Genomic DNA, 21,467 nt, shown 5'->3' with positions numbered 1-21,467 from the left:
GAAAAAAGGTAACACCTGAATTGGAGCCACAGTTTGGTGAGTTTAAATTTGGTGCAGGATAAAACACCCCAATCAGGGAGTATTATTTTCACCATCGGCACCTGGAACAACTTGTTTAATATGCAGTCAGTTTGGATGACATAATTAAACTAAATGAGTTTCTGTGCTTAATGTCCTGTTTGATCATCCAGATAGTCATTTACCATACTTGAGAAGCAGTTCTAGGAGTACAAGTGCTGGCTAAAGCAGATAGTTCATTTCCATCTGTATATAGCACATTCGGTGCCACCTAGGAAGGCAGAGATAGAAATAGATAGGCTGATATGATATACCTGAAACCAAAGGAAGCAGCTTCTCTTATATAGTTCCACTGTACTTCTGTCTAAAACATTTTCCTTCTTTTAGTTCAGTAACAGACTGAACTAGAAGAAGCATTCATGGTGTAGCATAAGCCATTGCATCAGTAGTGATCAGCTTAAATGAGATTGTGCTGACATAGTATTTTTTTGCATGGCATATATCAACCAACCATGAAGACAGCTTGGGTAAGCAAACCAACTGCTACTCAACTGCCTTGATTGAAGCTGATGGGTCCCTTTAAGTTTTGTGTAGTTCAAAGTTCACAGAAATCCATGACTCCTAAATAGAGACATTTTGAATACGAGTCTGGCCTCAGTATTGCACACAGTGAAGTATTTTGGAGTACCATGTATTATAATAGTAATAAAATGCCTTATGAGGCTTACTGTTTAGACCTTTTTTTTTCCCCAGGCATTTAGATTAATTTGATTAAGGTATGAAAGAGTTACATAGAGGAACTCACCCAGTATAGTTCTTGCTGAACTGAACTTGACAGATCACTACTTTACTCTAACCTGACTCTTACAGATGGTTACTTGTATCAGTGCACAACAAGGATCTGAAACGAAGAGAGCTTATTTAAGAACACATATACAAAAGAAATCTCTTTTTGTGGTGCTTTGTGAGGTTTGGAAAAAAAAAGGAAGCTGGAGTGAGGAACCGGGTCAGTTGTTTTTTGGAGAAAAGCAGTTCTGATTCTGTCTTCATTCCCTGCCAGGAAATACTCGGCCCTGGGCTTCCAGTGCATCAGAAATGGTCCGAACTGAGCAGCTCACTTCAGAAGTTCCGGTTGTTGAAGTTACTTGTGGATGAGGGGGTTTCTTCTGGTGGTTTGTTCACCTTATTATTAATTTCAGTTACCTCTTAGTAACTGCAGTGACTGAAACAGCTGCTTAGATATGCTGAGAACTTTTGTTCACCCCAAGTTTGCTGGAAGTAGCAAATCAGTGTAAAACCCCCAAACTGCCCAGCTCTAGCTTTCGTTTTTGTTTTTCAGCTCTATTTCCAATCTATTTCACCAGTACTACTATTAAACTCAGGTAGTTCTGAGCAGTCTCATGCTTAGTGGCATTTTTGTCTGAGAAGTACACGCTGTAATAGGTTTCTTATCCATTGAACCTGTTTCTATCTTTTTTTACTAAACTAGACTTCTTCCTTTTGTATCTTGGAATAGTCGTAATTTAGTAAGTATTTAATTAACTTGAAATTAAATACTCAGCATGTGAAAGAATGATTTTACTAATATTGAAAAACCAGTCTTGAGAAGGAAAGGGGCCAGTAGAATTGTTCAAGATGAAGCTGAAATATGTGCTTAGTGTGCAGATCAGTGAAAAACACACATTCATTCCAAAACTCCATTTCTATAACAATAGCTGATTGAAGTTACAGTGCCCATGTCTTTATTCAAGGTAGTATAATGCCATTTAAATGGTGAAATTGCCAGTTAGGTGAAAGGAGGTCAGTTCTGTGGCTTAGCTTAGATGCTGCTGAATTCTCCATAGCACTAGCGGAACATAATGTGATGATAAATTAGTACCATCTCTAAAACATGCTTTTGTGTGCACCTGAACAGGTTTGAATTATGTTTTACAAAACTAATGTTAGGAAAAGGTTCAGAAAGGCATTTCAGGTTAAGGCAGGTTTGTCTTTTCCTGGTGTAGGGTGGTGAAATCTGGTGGGTACATGTTTTCTTAATAGAGTGGTTTGGAAACAGAAATGTGTGTGCCAAGTTTTGGAGGATATTTCTACCCACCCTTGTAGTCCAGTACAAAGAGTCCTTCAGAAAAAGACATGGGAATATTAAAAGCAAGTTCTTAATTGAAATATGTTTTAAATGGTGTTAACATTAAAAAAGAAAGGCTCCTCTAATTTTGAAGTGAAGTTTCAGACATTTTCTGTTTTGTCTGAGCCAATACAATGCAGCTTATTTTGGTTTTTAAAGATCTGTTCCTTTAGGCTTGAACATAACTTGTGTTTTGTTGTTTGGGTGGCAGTCCTGATTTGTATGCCTGTGATGTTTTTCTCTATCAATCATATGAAAGAAAGCAAATGACATTTTAAGGACTCAAATTTTGTCTCACAAAGCCACAGGAACAGTTGTCAATGAACTGAGAAAGTCTGTTGCTTTTCTTTGCGATGTCTGACCATTAGTGCATTTTGGTTTTTATTTGGCTTCTTTCTGCTGAAGTTTTCTCAGTGTTCTGATGAGATATTTATGCTCTCAAATTAGGTTCAGTGTTGACAGATGTTCTCTCTGTTCTGTGTTTCTATTTTCCTTTTAAGAACATGAGAGATTTTGATTATTTAGAGAAAGATATTTTGATTATAAATAGATAGTTGCATTGCTTACCATGTTCTAGGACAGCGACTGGATGAACAGCAAGCGTTTGTGTGTCTGTGTGTGTATATAATACAAATCTGTATAAGGGCACAGGTCCATATATCTTCACTTTTTTTAGCTTTTGAGAGAACTCACTGAAATGAGTATATTTTCTGTACCTAAAAAGCAGTGGTTTTTTTTAAAGGGAGGGGAGAAAAGATCTTTCTGTGGCCATTCAGGGTTAGGAGACCTGAATGCCCAATAAGATTCTCATTGCGAAATCAATTCTACTCCCCACGTGCTCAGTGCAGCCAGCTCATGGTGCAGTCAGTCAGGAGTCCATGTTGCAGGAGCTAGCAGAAAGCTTGTTTGAAGATGGCTCTTTTGTTATGGTTTCAGGTGTGCCCTGCTGCAGTACATTCCAGAACTACAAGCCCCAGTGAACAACTTCGGTTTTAAAATGTTGAGTGGTAGTTGGTGATGGTCGTGGGTGAGTGACTAGGGGCAAGATAGCTGAGAATAAGCTTACCAGAATTTTTACCTCATTAGCCACAGCACTATTTAGGACAAGTCAGTTAATGCCCCTGCCAAATTCGTGCTGCTGCAGCATGAATGAAACTGTGGTGTTGTCTTAAGGAAGGTCAGTGGATCTCACATTTTTGGTGAACTTGTTCTGATTCCATCTGGTCTCATTCTTCTGGTGTTCCACAGCTGCAAATGGGGAATAATGACTGCTCTTAAAATAAAATGTATTTAGAACTGTAGCACCTAGGATTAAAACCAATTGTTAAATAACAGAATACTTCCTGAGCAGGTTCTAGTTAACCATGGGTCTTCCCGTAGTTCACCTGGAGGTATAAATGTACACTCGTCTTTTTTGTGTGCTGTGATTTTGTTTCTCAGGGCTGACAGCTGGTGTGTTACAGTCTGTTTTCATCGTTTCCAAACTACTTCCTCCTTCATATACAGGAAAGAATATTTAAAAGAGTACAAGTCCAGTAAGCTTCCCGTCCTTGCTCTTGTGTTGAGAAATTACAGCTTTTCCTCTGTGTTCGCACAGTGACTTACGCTTAATGGGCATAACAGTTTTCTGCTCGGTTGTAAAATTTTTCCAAGATTTAAATCAGAATATTTTCTATCACTTCTGGGAATTTCTATTGGTTTTTGCTCCCACAACTCATAGCAAAAGGTTTCTTAGAGGCTATGTGTGACCTGGATGCATCTATTGTTTGGTTCAATATAGGAACAAGAGCTGTAAATAAACAATTTCTGTACACTAAAGCATGAAATATTTCTGGAAAGGAATTTACTTTAAAGAATGGTAAAATTATCTAGTTAAACAAATGATCCTTCTCAGGAAAACTTAACGTACATTTTGATTGGTACCGCAGTAATAGAAATCTCTCACAATGAATTTGTTTTCAAGTACCTGTTTGGGATTCTGCTGGTTTACTGTAACATCTCCTTGAAGACTTTGTGTGGCTTTTTTCATTTTAAAGACGTGAAATTCTCTTCAAAAACATTTTTTCTATGCATGTAAATCAAGTGAGCAAGATGAGAAGAAACCGCACATGTATTTTCACTTCATTTATGTGACAATATTGCATGTGCAGTCAGTGCAGTCTTGACCAGAGTCACAGAGGAATGCTTGCAGAACTCTGAAAGACTGCTCAGTTACAAGAATTAACTAGATGAAGCTAAACTTTCCCACAATTATGTAAACTCGGTTAGTGACAACATTGCTTTTGAAAAAGGAATCTGATGTGTGTGGTTCATGCAGGTGCAGCCTGGGATTTGCAGTTAAGCATCCATTCTTGGTAGAGAATAATATACAATAGGGGTTATTTTTGGTATGTAATTATATTACCTCAGTATAGATTTTTTAAATGTAACAAATTTATTTCAGTACTATAGTAAAAGTCTTGCATAAAATATTTAATGGTGGTTCTTTCTATTTTTTCAGCTACATATAACTCTCACTGCATATTTTCAGGTACTCACGTCATGGAAGGCTCTGGACGGATGCTGGTAACTGCTGTGGGTGTGAATTCTCAGACAGGCATCATCTTCACCCTGCTAGGGGCTGGAGGAGAAGAAGAAGAAAAGAAAGATAAGAAAGGTAAATTTCACAACACATAAATATGCTCTGAAGAAAGCTCTTGGGCTTTGTGTAGCCAGGGCTCTCCCCCATTTCTGACAAATAAATATGATTTTAACAACTTCCTTTTTTGTATACATTTTTGTCATTACATGTCACACAGAAAAACAGCCAAAGCTGTTAACCAATAAATACATTGGATAACAAGATGTTTTTCCAGTGTGAAATTGTGGATTCTTAGTACATAATGCAATCAAGGGAACACATGGGCACCCACCCATTGCCATGTCTTCTTTACATAAACCCATACTCACCAAAACTTTGCTAAGGTTTTGCTCTTGTGCATTTAACTCTATGTACTATTTTTTTCAGAAAAAAACCAACAACTTGGCCATGGAAATAGCCTCTTTCTTTGAGCTTCAAAAGTAAAATAGAGATTCATGGTGGCTTTTTGCTTGCCTGGGTGTTTAATGACTGTAGAGGCATTTTAATTTCTTAAGGTGTAAAGTTCTGGCTAAGACTAATAAGAGACAAGAAAGTAGCAAAAACTGTTGACAGAATTTAGCTTTGAAGTCTGATGCCAGTTAATGGAATCAAGAAGTCTCTGTAGACTTTTTTGCCTTCATATAGTGATGCCATAAGCAGTTGCTAATTTATGGCTTGCACCCATAAGCAGAAACATGATTTAATGTGTGTGCTTTCCAGGTTTGGTTCATAGTCTTGTACATTGTTCAAGTCTCCTTTCAGAATCTCGTTCCAAGTTTGTTCTAAGAATATTTATCTGTCAGAGTTAATTTTAGGGCTAATTAAGATGGGGTTTTAGTAATTTCACCACTTTTCAGTGGGTTTTGCCATCGATGAAAAAGAGCAGCTAGAGCTTTACTGAACGTTTGACTTAGTCTCTGTCAGGAAGTGTGATTCCACTTTTTTGTCATTTCCATCCTATTAATTTGAAGCTGCAGCTAGGAAGGCCAAATTCACATGGTTTTCATGACCTACAATTTCCATTTCCGAATACGTGGAAAAGGTGGCTGCACTTGTTTCTCTGAGGAGATCCCTTTTGAGTTGATGGAAGGCTTTATGCAATGTTTACCCTTTCATTTCTACCCAGAAATTCACAATACCTGCTAGGCATGGTTAGTTCCGGGACCATTCAGGCTGAAACTTCCCAAAGTAAAGCTCTTCCATGTCAGACTGGTTTTGAACAGTATCTTAGAGTTTGATGTTGCTGCGATTAAAAGAAAGGCTCTTGGCCATGGACCTTTTGAGGTCTGGCAGCATCTGTTTTGGCAGTGACAAAGGGTATTATAGGTGAGGAAGAGGAAGCTCAGTACCTGTTTGGAAGTGACAGTCATTTGCCCTTCTGTCCCTGTTTAACTGGGCTGGCCTTCTCTGTGTGTTGTTTTGCTCAGGACACTGATGATTCTCTCGTGTCTCTTTGTAGATGGCCTTGAAAGACAGTGAAAGAGAAATCAGAGGTAGCAGAGTAATGCACTGCACTGTGCTTGTAACTTACTACCCAGACACAGAGACTCTGACACATGTATCAAAGAACTTTATATGCAGACACTGAATCTAATTGGATATAGCTACAATACCAAGAAAATCCCTTCACGTTTTCTACTGTTGGTAGCAGCTTTGTGCTGGGCAGAGCTGGCTGTAGATTGAGGCCCAGCCTCAAATAATGTACTCTTGTGTATGAACCTGCAACTCTCTGAAACCCTGCAAATCATAAATGTTTGTTTCAGTCTCCTGTGGGTGCATGCTTTTATTGTTCATTAATATTCTGTTAAAAACCATCATGCAGGTGTGAAACAGGAGGATGGACATCAGCTTCCAGGTAGAGTAAGAATTGTACCACGTCAAATGAAAGGATGAGGCTTTTAGCCAGCAGCTTTGGGGCAAATCATGGTTGAACTGATAATTGTCTTTGAATCAGTGCAGTTAAATTAAGAATAATTTAAATCAGCAGGATTGTTCGTGGCAAACATTTCAGTGTGCGTGCATTGTTGGTGTTGCAAGTCTTAATGTTAAGCTTGAATAATCAGTTACTCTGAAGCAAATTACAGCCTATTAAATGTTGGAATGCATGATTTGCTGCTGGTAGTTCATGCTGCGCTGGTTAGTGTGACTATCCAAATGGCATAAAAAATAAGCATGAGTAACCAAAACAGTTTAAGTTATTACCAGCACAGCAGTCAAATTTGCAATTAAAATTTGCACGAACGTAGTCACCCAGGGCATGTTTTTAACTCCTGTCTGCTGTTTATTTTCCTCTCCCAATTTACCATTTGTAAATAAAAGGAGGCTATCGTTCTTGAATACCAAACCAGTACAGTGGCAAACAGCCACTATGGGTTAGGTGCTGCAGGAGTCCAAGAGTCTCAGTCAGGATTCATTACAGGACTTCTGTGTTCCGTTGAGAACAATTGACCAACACGAACCAAACAAGGCTTAGTTAATCTATTATGTACAGAGGCTAAACTTGTGAACTCTAGTATAAAACACATAATAAAGTAATAAAACCTTCCTTGGGTTTTCCACCTTCCTGCTAGGAAAGATTTCTTGACCGGTTTCGCTACTTTGCAGATAATGGCTAAAACCAGAAAAAAATTATTTTCTGATACGTTTTTCATTTCATAACAAACCAGTTCCATTTGTTATTTGGATTTAAAATAACTCCTTGTTCTCCTCAAAACTTCATTTGCCATTTCCACGTACAATATTGAAAAGCTTAATGTTTCTGTTCAGGTCAATGTGCATATTAACTAGGTTATGGTAGGATATAGGTTGAGCCCATGTTAGACTGGGTTATATCAGCAATAACACATCATAATATGCAACATGACATAAAATACAAGATCTGTAATGTTGTGAATTCATAAACGTAATATAATAATGTAAAAACAAATGTAATGTGTAAATTCATAAACTCAAGGGAAATATTTCAACCATTTTAATATTTGCATAACATTATATTAAACAAATCACACATAAAAGGACCAGTGCAATGCACATAATACTGTGTACTGTCAGTTCTCACCAACTCTATTAAATGCCTTTCATTTTATTTACTTATTGTTATTCCATGTATGAGTTTTTGCTTTTGTAACATCTCTGTAATGATATTTTGCTTTTGAAAATTATGTTAATTAATTTAAACGAGATTGATTTGAAGAAAACAAAGCCTCAGTATTCCATAAATGGTTTTGTTTTGTCATGTGCATTTGTTCATGTTGTTGTTATTATTATTATTTATATTTTGTTTTTTTATCCATTATTGCTCAGTAGATTCTTCCCATCCCTCCTCCCACCCTCCTTCAGCTACAGATGGTGCAGCAGGTGCAAATGCCACTGGTAATGCAAATGCCAGCTTAGTCAATGGTACGTCACGAACACCCAGTTTGCTGTATTTGATAGATTCCTCTCCTGACTCTGTAAGATCCCCTCCTCCTTTGATGAACTGCACAGATGTTATATGTGCATGTGATTGCCCTCTGAGAGATCCTACTCCGTAAACTCTATGGTAGCTTATAAGAGATGCCACAAAGATGCTACAACTGACTTCATTCACACAGATTTAAGCAGGGAGAGGAAGAAGTAGGAATTATGATGTATTTGTCATTAATTAAAACTGCAGTTAAAAGGACCAGTTAAGCAAGGCTAGTTTCAAAACTTTTGAGCTGCCTTCATTGTAAAGTTCTTCACATATTTGCCAGCATAGATCTGAAGAACACCATGATAAAATGATTCTCTCTTCTTCTGATGTGGCACTCTCATAAGTATTCATTAGTCTTCATGCAGCTCTGAGAAACAGTGCTTGGGATCAGGAATCTGGCTCGGTTTCAACTAACAGTCTGTTAGGAATTTTGCTGCGCTGAGCATCTTTTTTGGAAGATTAGACAGGGATCATCTAATGAACCTGCCTGTATTTACAAAAAAGAAACAAAAAAATATTGCAGTAGTCAGTTTTGGCTGTCTCTTATTACAGATTCTTGACCCCACTTCTTAGCATGCAGATATCTCTTTGAATAGTCTAATAACAGTATTAAGTGGAATGGGTCAATATTAGTCTAGGCAGCAGCTCTATTTTTTGTAATAATCAGATGCATTAGTCTTTATTTGCCATAAAACCCTTCCACTCTTGTGCTGCACCAGGAACACTGACAACAGTATTTCTGCTTTTCATCGTGTTGGTGATAGAATGTTTTTTCCATGCAGGTCAGTCATTCTTGCATTATGCATGTGAAACCAGAGCTTCTGACACAGCAATGCCAAGTACTAGACAAGTACGAAGATTTACTGGTGCAATATCTTATTTAAAGCAATGGCAAAGGAAATCTCTTAGGCTATTTTAAAAGAATTTTATTAGGATTCAAAAGAAACATGTAACCAGATTTTAACTCTGCTCCTTCACATGCTAAGTTTGTGGGGACACTAGGATTTATCATTTCTACATCTCACTGCATGACAGGAACGTGTATCATCCTGGTTCCTGCACTGTGATTTCAGATTCCTTAGAGACCAAGAACCAGGAAATGAACGATGAATGTATCATTCCCCATTCTTTATGCTCTATAATTCTACTTTGTTGTGTGTAAACCAGATGTACGCATACCAAGTCTTGCCAGGTATCACCCCCCAGTCCCTCTGCAGACTGCAGTGTCACAGTTACGATCAGTCATGCAAGTTGCACAAAGTTAAGCATCTGCTTAAGTGCTTTGCTGGGTGACAACTGCCACTCAGCAGGATGCAGAGATGAGTCCTAAATAGTTCTAACCTCGTTTCCACGTTATCAAGCTTTAGTTGCCTGGTAAATACCTTTTATGTTCTGTCTTACTGCCTGAACCTTGTATATAAATGGAGTTCCAAGGGAAGTTAAGTCAGTGTCTTAAGTAAGTATGTGATTTTCTGTCATATACTTTCCCATCAGAAACAATACTGTCCTGTTTAGCTTGGAGTTGAGAGATAGATCCTCACTTGGTTTCAGTGCACAAAGTGCAGAAGTCAGTTTTTTGTGCAGCTGAGCATGTTTTTGCTTTTAACTCCTTTGAGGTGAGGTGGTAGAACTAATTCTGCAGATCTTTGATCAACATGAACAGGAGATACTTTCCACGGTTCAACTTATCTGACATTGTGTGCAGAGGAGAACAGATTCCTGGCAAGTAGGGTCAGCCCTTCTTTGAAATTGTCTGGGGAATTGCCAAATTCCGGTGTGTTTATACGACGCGTTTCCCTACTTAGCGATGGGGATGAGTTAGAGAATAAAGTAGATATGTATGGAAGGGGGTTTGGATGGGAGAAAGGAAGGAAAAAAGTAAGGTCTAAAGTAAGGAGACCAAGTTCATGCAGATATTTTTTCAGTAGGGATGAAATAATGTTTTTTCAATAATGTCAGAGGATTCTCCCTGAGATGTGACTGGAAAGAAGCATGTTTTACCTGAAGTCCTATACCTCTGTGTAGCAAGTACCTCCAATTAAGAAAAAGATATTATATACTTGAATAAGTACCTAGCTCAGGAAATACTGTTGCTTTTTAATTGAAAACATGTTACCATTTCAGAGAGAATATTGTCTTAGTTGTCAATATAGAGTTGACACAAAAGAAATCAGTTGTTTTCAGTCAGTGAGCTTATAGTGTTAAATTTGTGCAGGTTTGTGACACAATCTGTGTGTATTGAAGGAACTGCTATAACATCTGTTGAGTTCTAGTAGTTGAGATTAAAATACATAACTGTTTGATGGTCTCTGTTAAAACTACGGGCAATATGTTCAGTTTTTAGAATAAGTAGATGAGAAAATGTTACAGAAATGTAATTAATGAAAATTCATCTATTTTTAAAGCGCATTTAAAAAGGGTAAATTTTTTAGAAGAAAATACGGGAAACGACAATCACTGTTTCAGCTTGTTTACCCCAAATTTGATTTCATTAGAGAAAGGAGTGCTCATCGCTGTTGTTAGAGCACTGCTCCATTCCTACTCCATATCAGGTTGTTGGGGGTGTTTTTCCATTTGGTACCAGAATTTGTTACTGAAAATTATATTCTGGTCTAGAAATACCCCAGCAGACCCAGAGAAAAGTCTCAGCTGAAATACTCAATAGGTACCGTTAATTCTGTCAGTTCTGGCACATGCATGCACATCACTGTGCAATTCCTGCAGAACAATCTGCAGTTTTAATACATTTTAAAGTATTTTCTGAACTGTAAGTGAAGTTATTTAGTGTGTGCATAGGAGAATTGGCTAAAACTTCCTGTTAGGTAAAGTGGAGTCAGATCTGTACTTTTGTAATCAACCTGTGTTTTACTAATGCGTTGGCTCTGATACCAGCCTGCATGAGAGAATTCCAAGTATTCACTGCAGATCCATTTGACGTCATTTTCCCCCCTATATATAGATTTGCAATGTGCGTCTGTTCCTGCTAGCTGCAGACTAAAACTTGGCATGAAGAGGGCTATAACTCATTTCCATTGCAAGAGGAGCCCTTGTGGAAAAACCACAGGGTATTTTGTGCTTTTCTGCTCCATCACAGCACATAAGAACACAGCTCCATTAGCTGCTTCAGGTGATACCGAGCAGTTCCTCCCATGTACAAACAGTTTCTAATGCCAGTGATAGATCTTTGTTATTCTGTGCCACTGACTCCTCAGAAAGGGCTGGGAGAAGGAGGTAGGTGGGAGTCTTGTCTTGGAAGGTTTATTTGGAGAAGTACCTGTCTTTCGGAGTAGGAGCTCAAGACCGGTGCCATGGGTGCTTTCCAAAGGACAGATTTTAGTAAGGCAAAGACAACATGCAGAATGTGTTATATTCAAATTCAGAACCTTCAGAGCAACTGCAGAATGCAAGTCATAGTAGGAGGCTCTGTGTTCTTATAACAAACCATCATCCTTGCTTGGAAAAGTGATAAAAATAAACTCAGAATTGGACTCCAGGGCCCAAACACTGTTCCTTTTACTTATTTCAAAAAAGAAAAGAAGAAAAGATTTGCAACATTTATGGGAAAATAGATTACACTTTAAAAAAGAATTATGTATAAAACATTATCAAAATATCAGTAAATACTCATCCCTTTAATGTTTCTAAACAATGCATAAAAAAAACAGAAAGATGGGATAGTATTTCTGGTCCTAGCACTAACTGAAAGGAGAAAGGATCTCTCAGCAGTAGTGATTCTGTCAGCTCATTTTCTTTCTTAATTTCTTTCTTTATTCATAATTTATATCCAAGTGCAAGCTTAAAATTATTCTGAACAGGAGGAAATAAATCCTTTACATTCTTTTCTTTATATTTTCTCTGTCATAATTACCTAAATTACCTGTTCTTTGTTATTCCATCTACATAATCAGAAAATCACTAGCTGTGATGACTCTCCCCTTGCCCCAACAACCTAAACGCAGTAGCTGCTGAGGTTAAGAATATATTTCTTACATATTGGTGTTCTCACTGTTGTTAGTGATTATCCATTTGGTGTCCTGCTGGTTTATGGTAGCCAGGGTAGATGAATTGTTAGTGTAATTCATTACAACAATTATAATACCACTACTAAACAGCAAATAAATAGCATCAAATTAAATACTTGGATTTACATAGAAAAAAAAAAAAAGTTGTGTTTTCCAGTTATGCAAGCCTTGGGCTTGGGTTTGTTTTGGTTTTTAAATGGCAGAATCATCAATTATACTGCTTTAAGGTTTTGATTTGTGTTCTGAAAAGAGAGCTATAGAGCAGACTGCTCTAAATGAGGGTTTTCCAGTTCTTAAGGAAGGCTTTATCCTCTAGCCAGAATCTCTAGAGATGCTTTATGTCTTCCACTAACTTTATTAAAAACCATTCTTAAAAAAATAGCCATTAGAGAGATAGCAAGTTCAACTGTGAACTCTGTGTACAATTTCTTCAGGAAATTCCACAGCAAAAACAAACTTGGTTTTGTTTGGGTTCGTCCATGCATGTCTCATGGCAAAGGGGAATGTACTATATATTATTACAGCCAAGATGGGAACAGAGTTAGAAATCTGAGACCCCCTTGCTGTGATTGGCCTCCTGTACTCTGGAGGTTCTCAGTTCCTGCGGCTCGCTAGCACGGGGTGAAGTGATGAATTCATGGCTGATTTGGCCATTTGTCCTCTTTTGGACAGGGAAGGTTTTAGTGATCTCCCAGTTACTGAAAATACAAAGATGCAGGAAATGCACCTTAGCCTTTATAGTTTTATAAACTCTAACGATGCATTTCTGATTGGAATGTGTCAGAAATCCTGTAAAGGTGGTTTAACTATTAAATTTCTTTAGCATTATTTATTGTGCATTATACATAACTATACAAAGAGAATGTCATCCCTTCTGACTGTCACATTGACAAAACTCAAGCAGTCTTTTCAATGAGATAAATTCCGATGTCACTGTGAAAGTTTCCTAAGGGTCCCACCAAGAAATTTTGAGTACCTTTGAAATTGTTTGCTGGTGATTCAAACACCAAGATTTTGTCCACTCCAGTTTGTGTTCTGCCATTGGTATTTCAGAGACACTTTCAAATGGTGTATGTTCAGTTTTAAAAAGAAAGAAATCACATAAGGACGTTAGAACGCTGAGGCTCTCTGTAGCTAAAATAGGAAATTGGATGCACTTGGCAAGTATATCTTCAGGATAAACCTGACTATAGAACGATCTCATGGCACTTGATTAACTTGCTAAGTAATACAACTAGGGGAGGAAAATGCAAGTTAAAAACCATTTATGATTTACATTTTTATTCATATTCGTTGACACAATTATTTATATTTTGTCTTAATTTACTAAAATAGTGAATTTAATTCTGGACTACATTAAGATAGTCATGCTGTATACTGCGGTGTGCAAAAATTATGCCTGTGGTTCTTTTAAGTCCCAGTTTTCTGAAATTTCATTTCAGGAATATTATTCAAATATTAATTTTCACTGGATTCTTTTTTTTAGTTTCACCCTCTCAACTTCTGCAATTTGCTCAAAATCATGTGCTGATACTTAATATTTATATGTTACAACACTGAACTTGACTGCAGTCCATGAATGTGTCCAGCTAAGTCGTCCTAAGTAGATGTATAATAGCAATGGTCTCTGACCATAAAGAAGTACCTGTAACATGCTCATTGCTTTTGTCTGCCCTTTTTTATGTAAATTCCCATTTTCATGTTCTGTCTTGGGCAAAGGTTGTTTACTGTCTGTTGTCTGTTGAAATTTTTCATCATATAGGCAAAATGCAGGATGGGAATATGGAGAACAGCCAGAACAAAGGTAATCTTCTTTCGTATTAAGGAGGTTGTGGATTTTATTTTTAGCATGTAGTTAAATTCTGTTAAAAAGTAACATAAAAATCTGTGATTTCTGCCTGTGTGTAAAAGTGGCCCTGTTGTTCAAACAGAATGTTCGACCCCGCCCCAACCAACCAAACCTGACAAAGAAACCTTCCCAGGTGTTTATAACTTACAGATATTTAGGATAGGAGAAGAGCAGTATTTCTAATGAGCCATTTATAGATTATGCTTTCATGTCACAAAGCTCATTTAAAATCCATTTTCTTGTGCAAGTTATGTATGCTATGTATTGTTAGTGGATTTCCAACCCTATTTTTGATATGTCTCATCACCTTGGTGTTTAATGGCATTGTATGGACACATTTTCTTTTGCAGGGAGAAGGTAAAGCAGTAACAAAAGAAAACCTAAAAGCCAAGAGGTTATTCAGCAATGTAAGAGTATAGTATAAGGATAAATAACAGGAAGATTAAGAATCTTGGGAATTCCTTATTTAACGTTCAATCTCAGGATGGAATTGAAATAAATAGTTTGCTTTCTCTGAAGCAAAGTCATGGTTCCCTTTCTACTGTATGAGACACAGTTATCACAATTTCTTTGGGTCATGCCAAAGAAGTCAACTAAACTACAGCTTTCTCTTTTCAGATAGTACTGAAGATTGCAGAGGTGATAGATCAGAAACTGAACAGATAAGCTCAGTGGTTAATGATACAAAACTATTAAATAAAATGGTATTAAACAAGTAAGGCTTAAGGTTAGGTAGTCGAATTAGATTTCCAGATCAAATAAGCACAGTTTTGTACAAGCTCTTCACGAATGTCAAAGCAAAGCTGTTTCATCTCATTCTGTTTAATTTACTTATGTCTGTGTTCGATACAAACCAGATACATACACATATATAAACTGGAATGTCATTGCTTTAAAAAAACATGTCTCTCTCTTTGATACTAAAATAAAGTTTCCTTATATGAGCATTAGCATTCGTTCTTTCAAGAACGGATGGTTTGGCCCTTAAATGGTGTGTTTTTTTTTATGTGAGACTGATGATGGTGTCCCCATCGGATGGTTAAGTTACTTGAATACCGAATGCTAAGGAAACTTTTAAAGTCTGGTTTTACCTAGAATAGCAGTTCATGAAACGTGATCCACTGGTCTTTGCGGTGCCCATGTGGTCAAGAGATGAGGCCCATAGATCATCTGTGGGACTACGTTACCTTTAAAATGTTTTCATGAGAGGTGTGACTGTAAGGGTGCATTGTAATCTATGAGGCATAACAACATTTAGAGAAACACAGACTGTCTATTTGCCAAAGCTTTTGAGATCTATTCTAGGAAAACCTGCAAGTAATCTGCAAGACATTAAGTGATATATATGTGTATAACACAGAATGTCATCGGTGGTTTAAAAAGATCAACCAATAAATAAAACCCAATGACTTTCATGGTGCTTGACAAAGAGTGCAGCCCTGATACCCATGTTTATGGGGTGCACATGGGTGTGCTTGTACATTTGTGCCATGCAGAAGCCCCCTGGGTCTCACAGGGGTATCTGACTGCCATGGGAGTGAAGTGTAATCCTGTGCATAGAAATAGTCATTCATGTTGCAGTCAGCCCCTTCAATGACTGTTGCTGGTTGAATTCAGTATCAACATTAGAATAAAAGGAATGAATAGTTTTGGAGTAACTGTTCTGTTCTGCATTATTAGCCAAGCAGCAGGATGGGGCTGCTGCCATGGAGATGCAGCCGCTGAAGAGTGCAGAAGGGGGAGAGGGAGATGACAAAGACAAGAAGAAATCCAACATGCACAAGAAGGAAAAATCTGTTCTTCAGGGAAAGCTGACCAAGCTGGCAGTCCAGATAGGCAAAGCAGGTATGACTGGATAACTGACTGAGGAAGCAGTATGTTATACTGGCGACAAAGGGGTTTAGAGCAGTTATTCTTAAAGCAGGATGGGCCTCTTACTGCAATATTTAGAAATGGGTCATCTTAATGCTTTTCTAAAGATAGTTATGTGGTATTGAAGATCTTTTATTCTCCTAAAACTTAGCTTTGATTGTCAAGAAACTGGAAGCTTTAGGCAACTTGGATTGTAATGAATATTTGAATCAAAATGTCATAGTTAAGATTCCCAAATGCAGTAATTACAAATTTAATTTCCTCTCCACTTAGAACTTCTGAGTACACAGTTTCAGAATCTCTAATATCATCACAAAATACCACTCACACAGCATGTCCTATTACTGATTCAGAAAGCATTCTGTTTTCTCTTAATATCCATATTCCTGCCTTTTACCCAAACATGACACATCCAGTACCACCTGGTCCCTACTGTTAGAAGTAGCACTTCTCCAACATGTAGGTAGAAAGTGAAACTCTTTCATAATGACATAATATTCATTAGATTCTTTTTTCTAGTGGTGTTAAAGAGAACTTAATCTCTATCCAGATCCTTGGCAGACGCCCTACACCAGATTCCTAACTTTACCTCTGTGCAGTCTCCTTTATCCTTCTTTACCAGTTTGATTTTACCCCTGCTAGTCCTTCTCATTCCTTTCTAAGTTCATTACACTTAGTTGATCATGTAACACCATGATGCCACTTCTATCTCCACCTGAACAGTCCATGGCTTAGAATCTGTAGGTATCATCTCTTTCATGTCCAGTTTCATGCTTTGGCCAGTTTCATATTCCTTAATCTTCTCTGCTTTGTTGCTAGTTGTAAAACAGTTGCATTGATATAAAACCACTTCATTTCTCATGATCATTAATATCTTAAATACCTTAAATACCTTTCTGCGTTGCCTTCTGTTTATTACTCTCTTTGGTATTTCTGCATAGATGTGACTATCACTTTTAAAGCGATAACGGCGATTTCTAAATAAAATGTGGCAAGTAATAGGAATTCAATTAATTATTGCCTCATTTGATTTTTCTTTGTCATTGGGCAATCTGTGGGGATGTCTTGCGTTGTCATGAGTATTTGCCTTTACAATATTTTAATGGTTTTCCTTTATCCTCTGGCATATACCAGTCTCCATGGCTCATCTGCTTCCTGTCAACCTTAGCATCCTTCAGCTTACCCAGTCAAGACATGAAATTCACAGCATTCTACATCTCCCATATGATCTCATTAGAGAGAAATTAATTCACACTGAAATGCAGGCTTAATGGCTGCATAGAAACCTGCCAAAGAGCAGCAATCACAGAAGGCAAAATAGATGTTCCAACGGAGTTTGTATTTGTATGCTCAAATCCAGGCACAAAACTGCAGAGGGGGAGTGCTTGCTTAGCAAAGTCTGTGTCACTGGGAGAGCATATTAAGTCCCTGAGATCTTCCATGAATTGGTGTCTCTTGTGCTCTGTTGTCAGTGTCAGACCCCTTGAGCCTCTCTTCATAAAAATACATGTGGTTTACAAATGGCCCTTTGAGAAGGGAAACCTTGGACACACTGGTATTTATCACATTTTCAAGAAAAGCAGGGAAAACCTGCTCTGTGGATGATCCTGCAGCATTGCCTCATTGTATTCAGTCAGGCACATCAATAAGGCTTTCCTAAAATATCTTATACAGCAACATAAACTACAGGAGACTCCTTTTCTCAAGCCTCTTAAGATAAGCTTATTTAAAAGAAAGATGAGTGTTTGAATGTGGATAGACCAGTAATTTGTGAAAGGTGGAGGTTAAAAGGACAGCTAAATGTTGTACCAAAGTACTGCACTAAAGGGAAAACCCTCCAGTAACAGCGAGCTCCTGTGGAACCAGACCGACTGTGAAGCTTTAGTGGCAGCAGTAAGATGGTGCTTAAAAATTAACATGATATGATTCAGCTGTTCTGTAGAGTTCAGCATTTCCTTATTCACTGAAATGTAGGGCTGTTGTAAATGCATTATAGGAATGTTTTTTCTGCATTGTAAAGTATATCATTATCATCATTATTGGTACTGGTGAAAAGTGTCATGTAGAATAAGAAAATTCTAATGTAGATTTCTAATTGCACATGGTTTTAATTGTGTTTTGGTTTATAGTAATTGATTATTTCTCTTTTCAGGTTTGGTGATGTCTGCCATCACTGTAATAATTTTGGTACTATATTTTGCCATTGACACGTTTGTGGTCAACAAGAAGCAGTGGTTGCCTGAGTGCACTCCTGTCTATGTTCAGTATTTTGTTAAATTCTTCATTATTGGGGTTACTGTACTTGTGGTTGCCGTTCCTGAGGGACTTCCACTTGCTGTCACTATTTCTCTGGCTTACTCTGTAAAGGTAAGAGGCATTAATAATAATTACGGGAGAAAATGCTGTTCAGTTGAGTTTACTAGTGAGTCTTCAGGTTTTATTAGGTGTGATGAAGAGTGGCCTGTAAATAAATGTGCTCAAAATATTGAGTGGAATTCCTTTGAAGTGACACTTTGCTTTATATTAAAAGTATCTGTCAAAACTGCAAGTACACATGTATTCTAATACGTGTCTTTAAAACCACCCAGTGCAGCAGAAACACCTACTTAGTTTGCAAGGGCACCAGGAATTCATTGAGCAGAATTTACTATGAGATTTTGACACAGAATAACTTTGTCTTCACATTTTACTTGTGCAATAGTACAGAATTTTTACAAGGGTTTGAAGCCTTCAGGAACACTTCAAAGAAATGAGAGTTTCACCGGAGCTTTCACGTCCTTTTCTGAAGTGCAGTTGCAGTTCTTTGTAGCCAGTGTAAATGATTCTGTGAGGAAATGAAAGAGGATTGAAATCCTGCACTTGTGGACCACTCTTATCTCAGGAGTTTTCTCAGATTGTTTTAGCAGCTTGGTCATATTTTACGAATCTTAGATGAAGATTTTGTGACGTTTACTTAGTATGTACCCAAATTAATGTCTGAACATTAGGAAGGAATAGCTCTATTTATATGTAGCCAAACATCATCGTCATCAGGAAAAAGGAGCTCCTCTCAAGGATGGCATTTTGCTAATAAAGACTTTAGCTGCTTTTAAAATGCTTTCCCAGTCTCCTTATATCCTTCCTACAACACATGCAGCACACAGGTGAGTATCTGTATGTGCAGTGTCCAGCTGCCATACAGCTGTGTGTACAAGGGGTGGTACTGCACCCTCTGAGGATATGCTAGTGTCTGACAGTAATGTCAGGTGATGGGACACAGGGTGGTTTTAATGTTGAGAAGACAGAAGCAATGACACTGCATTTCCAGGTGCATTGTGGAATGGAGTACTCTACCGTGGTGGTTTTTTGTAGTGTGGGGTTTTTTGTGGTTGCTGGTTATTTGTTGCTAGTTTGTTTCTTTCCCCAAATGTGTGGTCCCTCGGTGTGTTGCCACATCTCATCCTGGCACTGGGAATAGAAAACATGTAATGTTACTATTTAACATTTAATGACACTGTTTAAAAAAAATCTTGCTATGTTCAGTTTCTTTAGCTAATCTCTGCTGTTCTGGCTATTCCTTAAAATGTACATATATTGCAAAAAAGGGCAGGACTGTGTCGGTTTATGAAGGCAAAATTATTGCAGGGCTAGTCACTGCTTGTTTGTCTGTGACTAAGCATTGGGTTATCATCCCCAGTCAGAGTTCTAGTTCAGTGAGCGTTGTGTACTCATGGACAAGACTAAATACATGCATTTTGCTTTTCCTGACTGATGTTATAAATGTGTCAAAGCAGCTCTTGACAGCTCTTTATTTTGCTTTTCCTCAGAAAATGATGAAGGATAACAACCTGGTCCGCCACTTAGACGCTTGTGAAACTATGGGTAATGCTACAGCCATCTGCTCCGACAAAACAGGGACGCTGACGACCAACCGGATGACAGTGGTCCAAGCCTACGTTGGGGATGTCCACTACAAAGAGATCCCTGACCCAGACTCCATACCCGCCAAAACCCTCGAACTGCTGGTTAACGCAATTGCTATCAACAGTGCTTACACTACAAAGATCCTGGTACGTGGGCTTTCTCTGTCAACAGAATGAAAACTAGGAGTTGTAATGTTTCAAGCAATGTTAATTCCTTAACGTCCTGTTGTCGATTATAATAGAGCGTTAAATACCACTGAGGTCCTCAAAATGAGAACAGGTGCTGTAAAAACTATATATTTGTATCTTTTAAGGATAGGGATGTACTTAACAAGTACAAGACCATGCTACATTTAAAACTCTCCTGCTGTCAGATTGGTATGGCCCAGTTTTGGTGCACTTAAATTTAAAAGCAGAACAAGTTGTCACTGAGACTTCATATGTGCACAGTTATTTCTGTGTGTCTAAGAACTTTCAATTCTGAAATAGGATAAATTGGATTGGTTAAATCAATGAGGTTCATGATCTTTATTCATTCTGGTTTGAAGTGAATTACATCCAGAAGTATTTTATTCACTCTGTAGAGAAAGGCAAAGTGGAAATATCCTGCTTGCTAACAGCAGCAGATTCTTCTGTAAGAAGCTAATTAAGAGGCTGAAAACTTTTGCAGTTCCAATAGATTTGCTCCTGTAAAGACCAAGCTTAATCTTAGTATTACAGAACAAATGTATTTGTTTAGTTTATGGGTTTATGTGTTATTTTCATAGCTCTGTGCTGAGCTGTTTAACGTAGCCTTGCCTGCACTTCATGTTTAAGAGTATTCTGTTAAAATACAACCACAGAAAACAGGATACAAGTACAGAAATGCTGCTGAGGGCTGGAGCATGTATTTCCTTGGAATTCTTGCAGTGTAAACATCTGGATATTAGTAGCAATCAATACTTGGAAGAAGGCTGTTTAGAGAAACCTGACGCAGATACACCAAGTGTGTTTGTAGCAAACGTGGTTTTGAAATGAAGGCTCCCGAGGGCTGTGTGGCCAGGGTTAGTGTCTGACGTCAAGGCACAGCTGAGGCACCCTTCAGACAGTCATCTGTGCTGTACTGCGCTCACTCTTCTGTTCCCACTGAAATCCCTCTGGAAAGGGAAATGTGGGGAGAACCAGCCCCTGAGGCAGCTGGAGCTGCTTCCGACAGCATGAGTGGACAGGGAATCACACAGACACTCCATCTGCTCACAAAGACACCATTGGTAGCCACCTTCTAGGTGCAACCAGACAGCAATGTGAGTGCACCTCTCTACAGCTGCACTGTAGAGAGAAACAGCTCTGGTCAGCTGAGGCTGGATATTATTCTGTCCTTTTCCTATGTGCTGTCAAAATTGACCCTGATAACTAAAGTGCAAGATGGGCCTTCCACTCTCAGGTGGTTCAGTATAAATGCTGTGTAATAGTGCATATTTGATGGTAGTGGCTTTTTGGAATCTTATCTGCACATTTGTAAGTTAGCAAGAGTATTTTACTATTGCTGGGTAAATGATGATTTCAGAAATTTATTTGATTACATTTGATTGCTAGGGAGAGGAACATCTTATTTTAATACATCTT

The 21,467-nt window shown here is 38.0% G+C and overlaps 1 protein-coding gene across 13 annotated transcripts in view; it reads left to right on the top strand.

The window, feature by feature from the left end:
- The window catches only part of ATP2B2 (ATPase plasma membrane Ca2+ transporting 2), a 273,342-nt gene that overhangs the window by 175,056 nt on the left and 76,819 nt on the right, over positions 1–21,467 (top strand). For 9 of the 13 annotated variants that reach the window (XM_057404260.1, XM_057404271.1, XM_057404259.1 and 6 more), the window contains exons 6-11: positions 4,674–4,799; positions 8,070–8,162; positions 14,002–14,043; positions 15,769–15,933; positions 18,113–18,327; positions 19,767–20,009. In XM_057404260.1, the coding sequence (XP_057260243.1) occupies positions 4,674–4,799; positions 8,070–8,162; positions 14,002–14,043; positions 15,769–15,933; positions 18,113–18,327; positions 19,767–20,009 (884 nt within the window). The remainder of the gene's footprint in view (positions 1–4,673; positions 4,800–8,069; positions 8,163–14,001; positions 14,044–15,768; positions 15,934–18,112; positions 18,328–19,766; positions 20,010–21,467) is intronic. The other 4 variants (XM_057404265.1, XM_057404269.1, XM_057404268.1 and 1 more) reach the window with 2 other exon arrangements.

This window comes from Pezoporus wallicus, unplaced genomic scaffold, assembly GCF_028554395.1.
Source record: "Pezoporus wallicus isolate ANWC-B61680 ecotype Strahan unplaced genomic scaffold, APGP_CSIRO_Pwel_v1 contig_5935, whole genome shotgun sequence".
Classification (NCBI taxonomy): Eukaryota; Metazoa; Chordata; class Aves; order Psittaciformes; family Psittacidae; genus Pezoporus; species Pezoporus wallicus.
The sequence above is the reverse complement of the archived record's forward strand: the minus strand, read 5'-3'. Positions and strand labels throughout refer to the sequence as shown.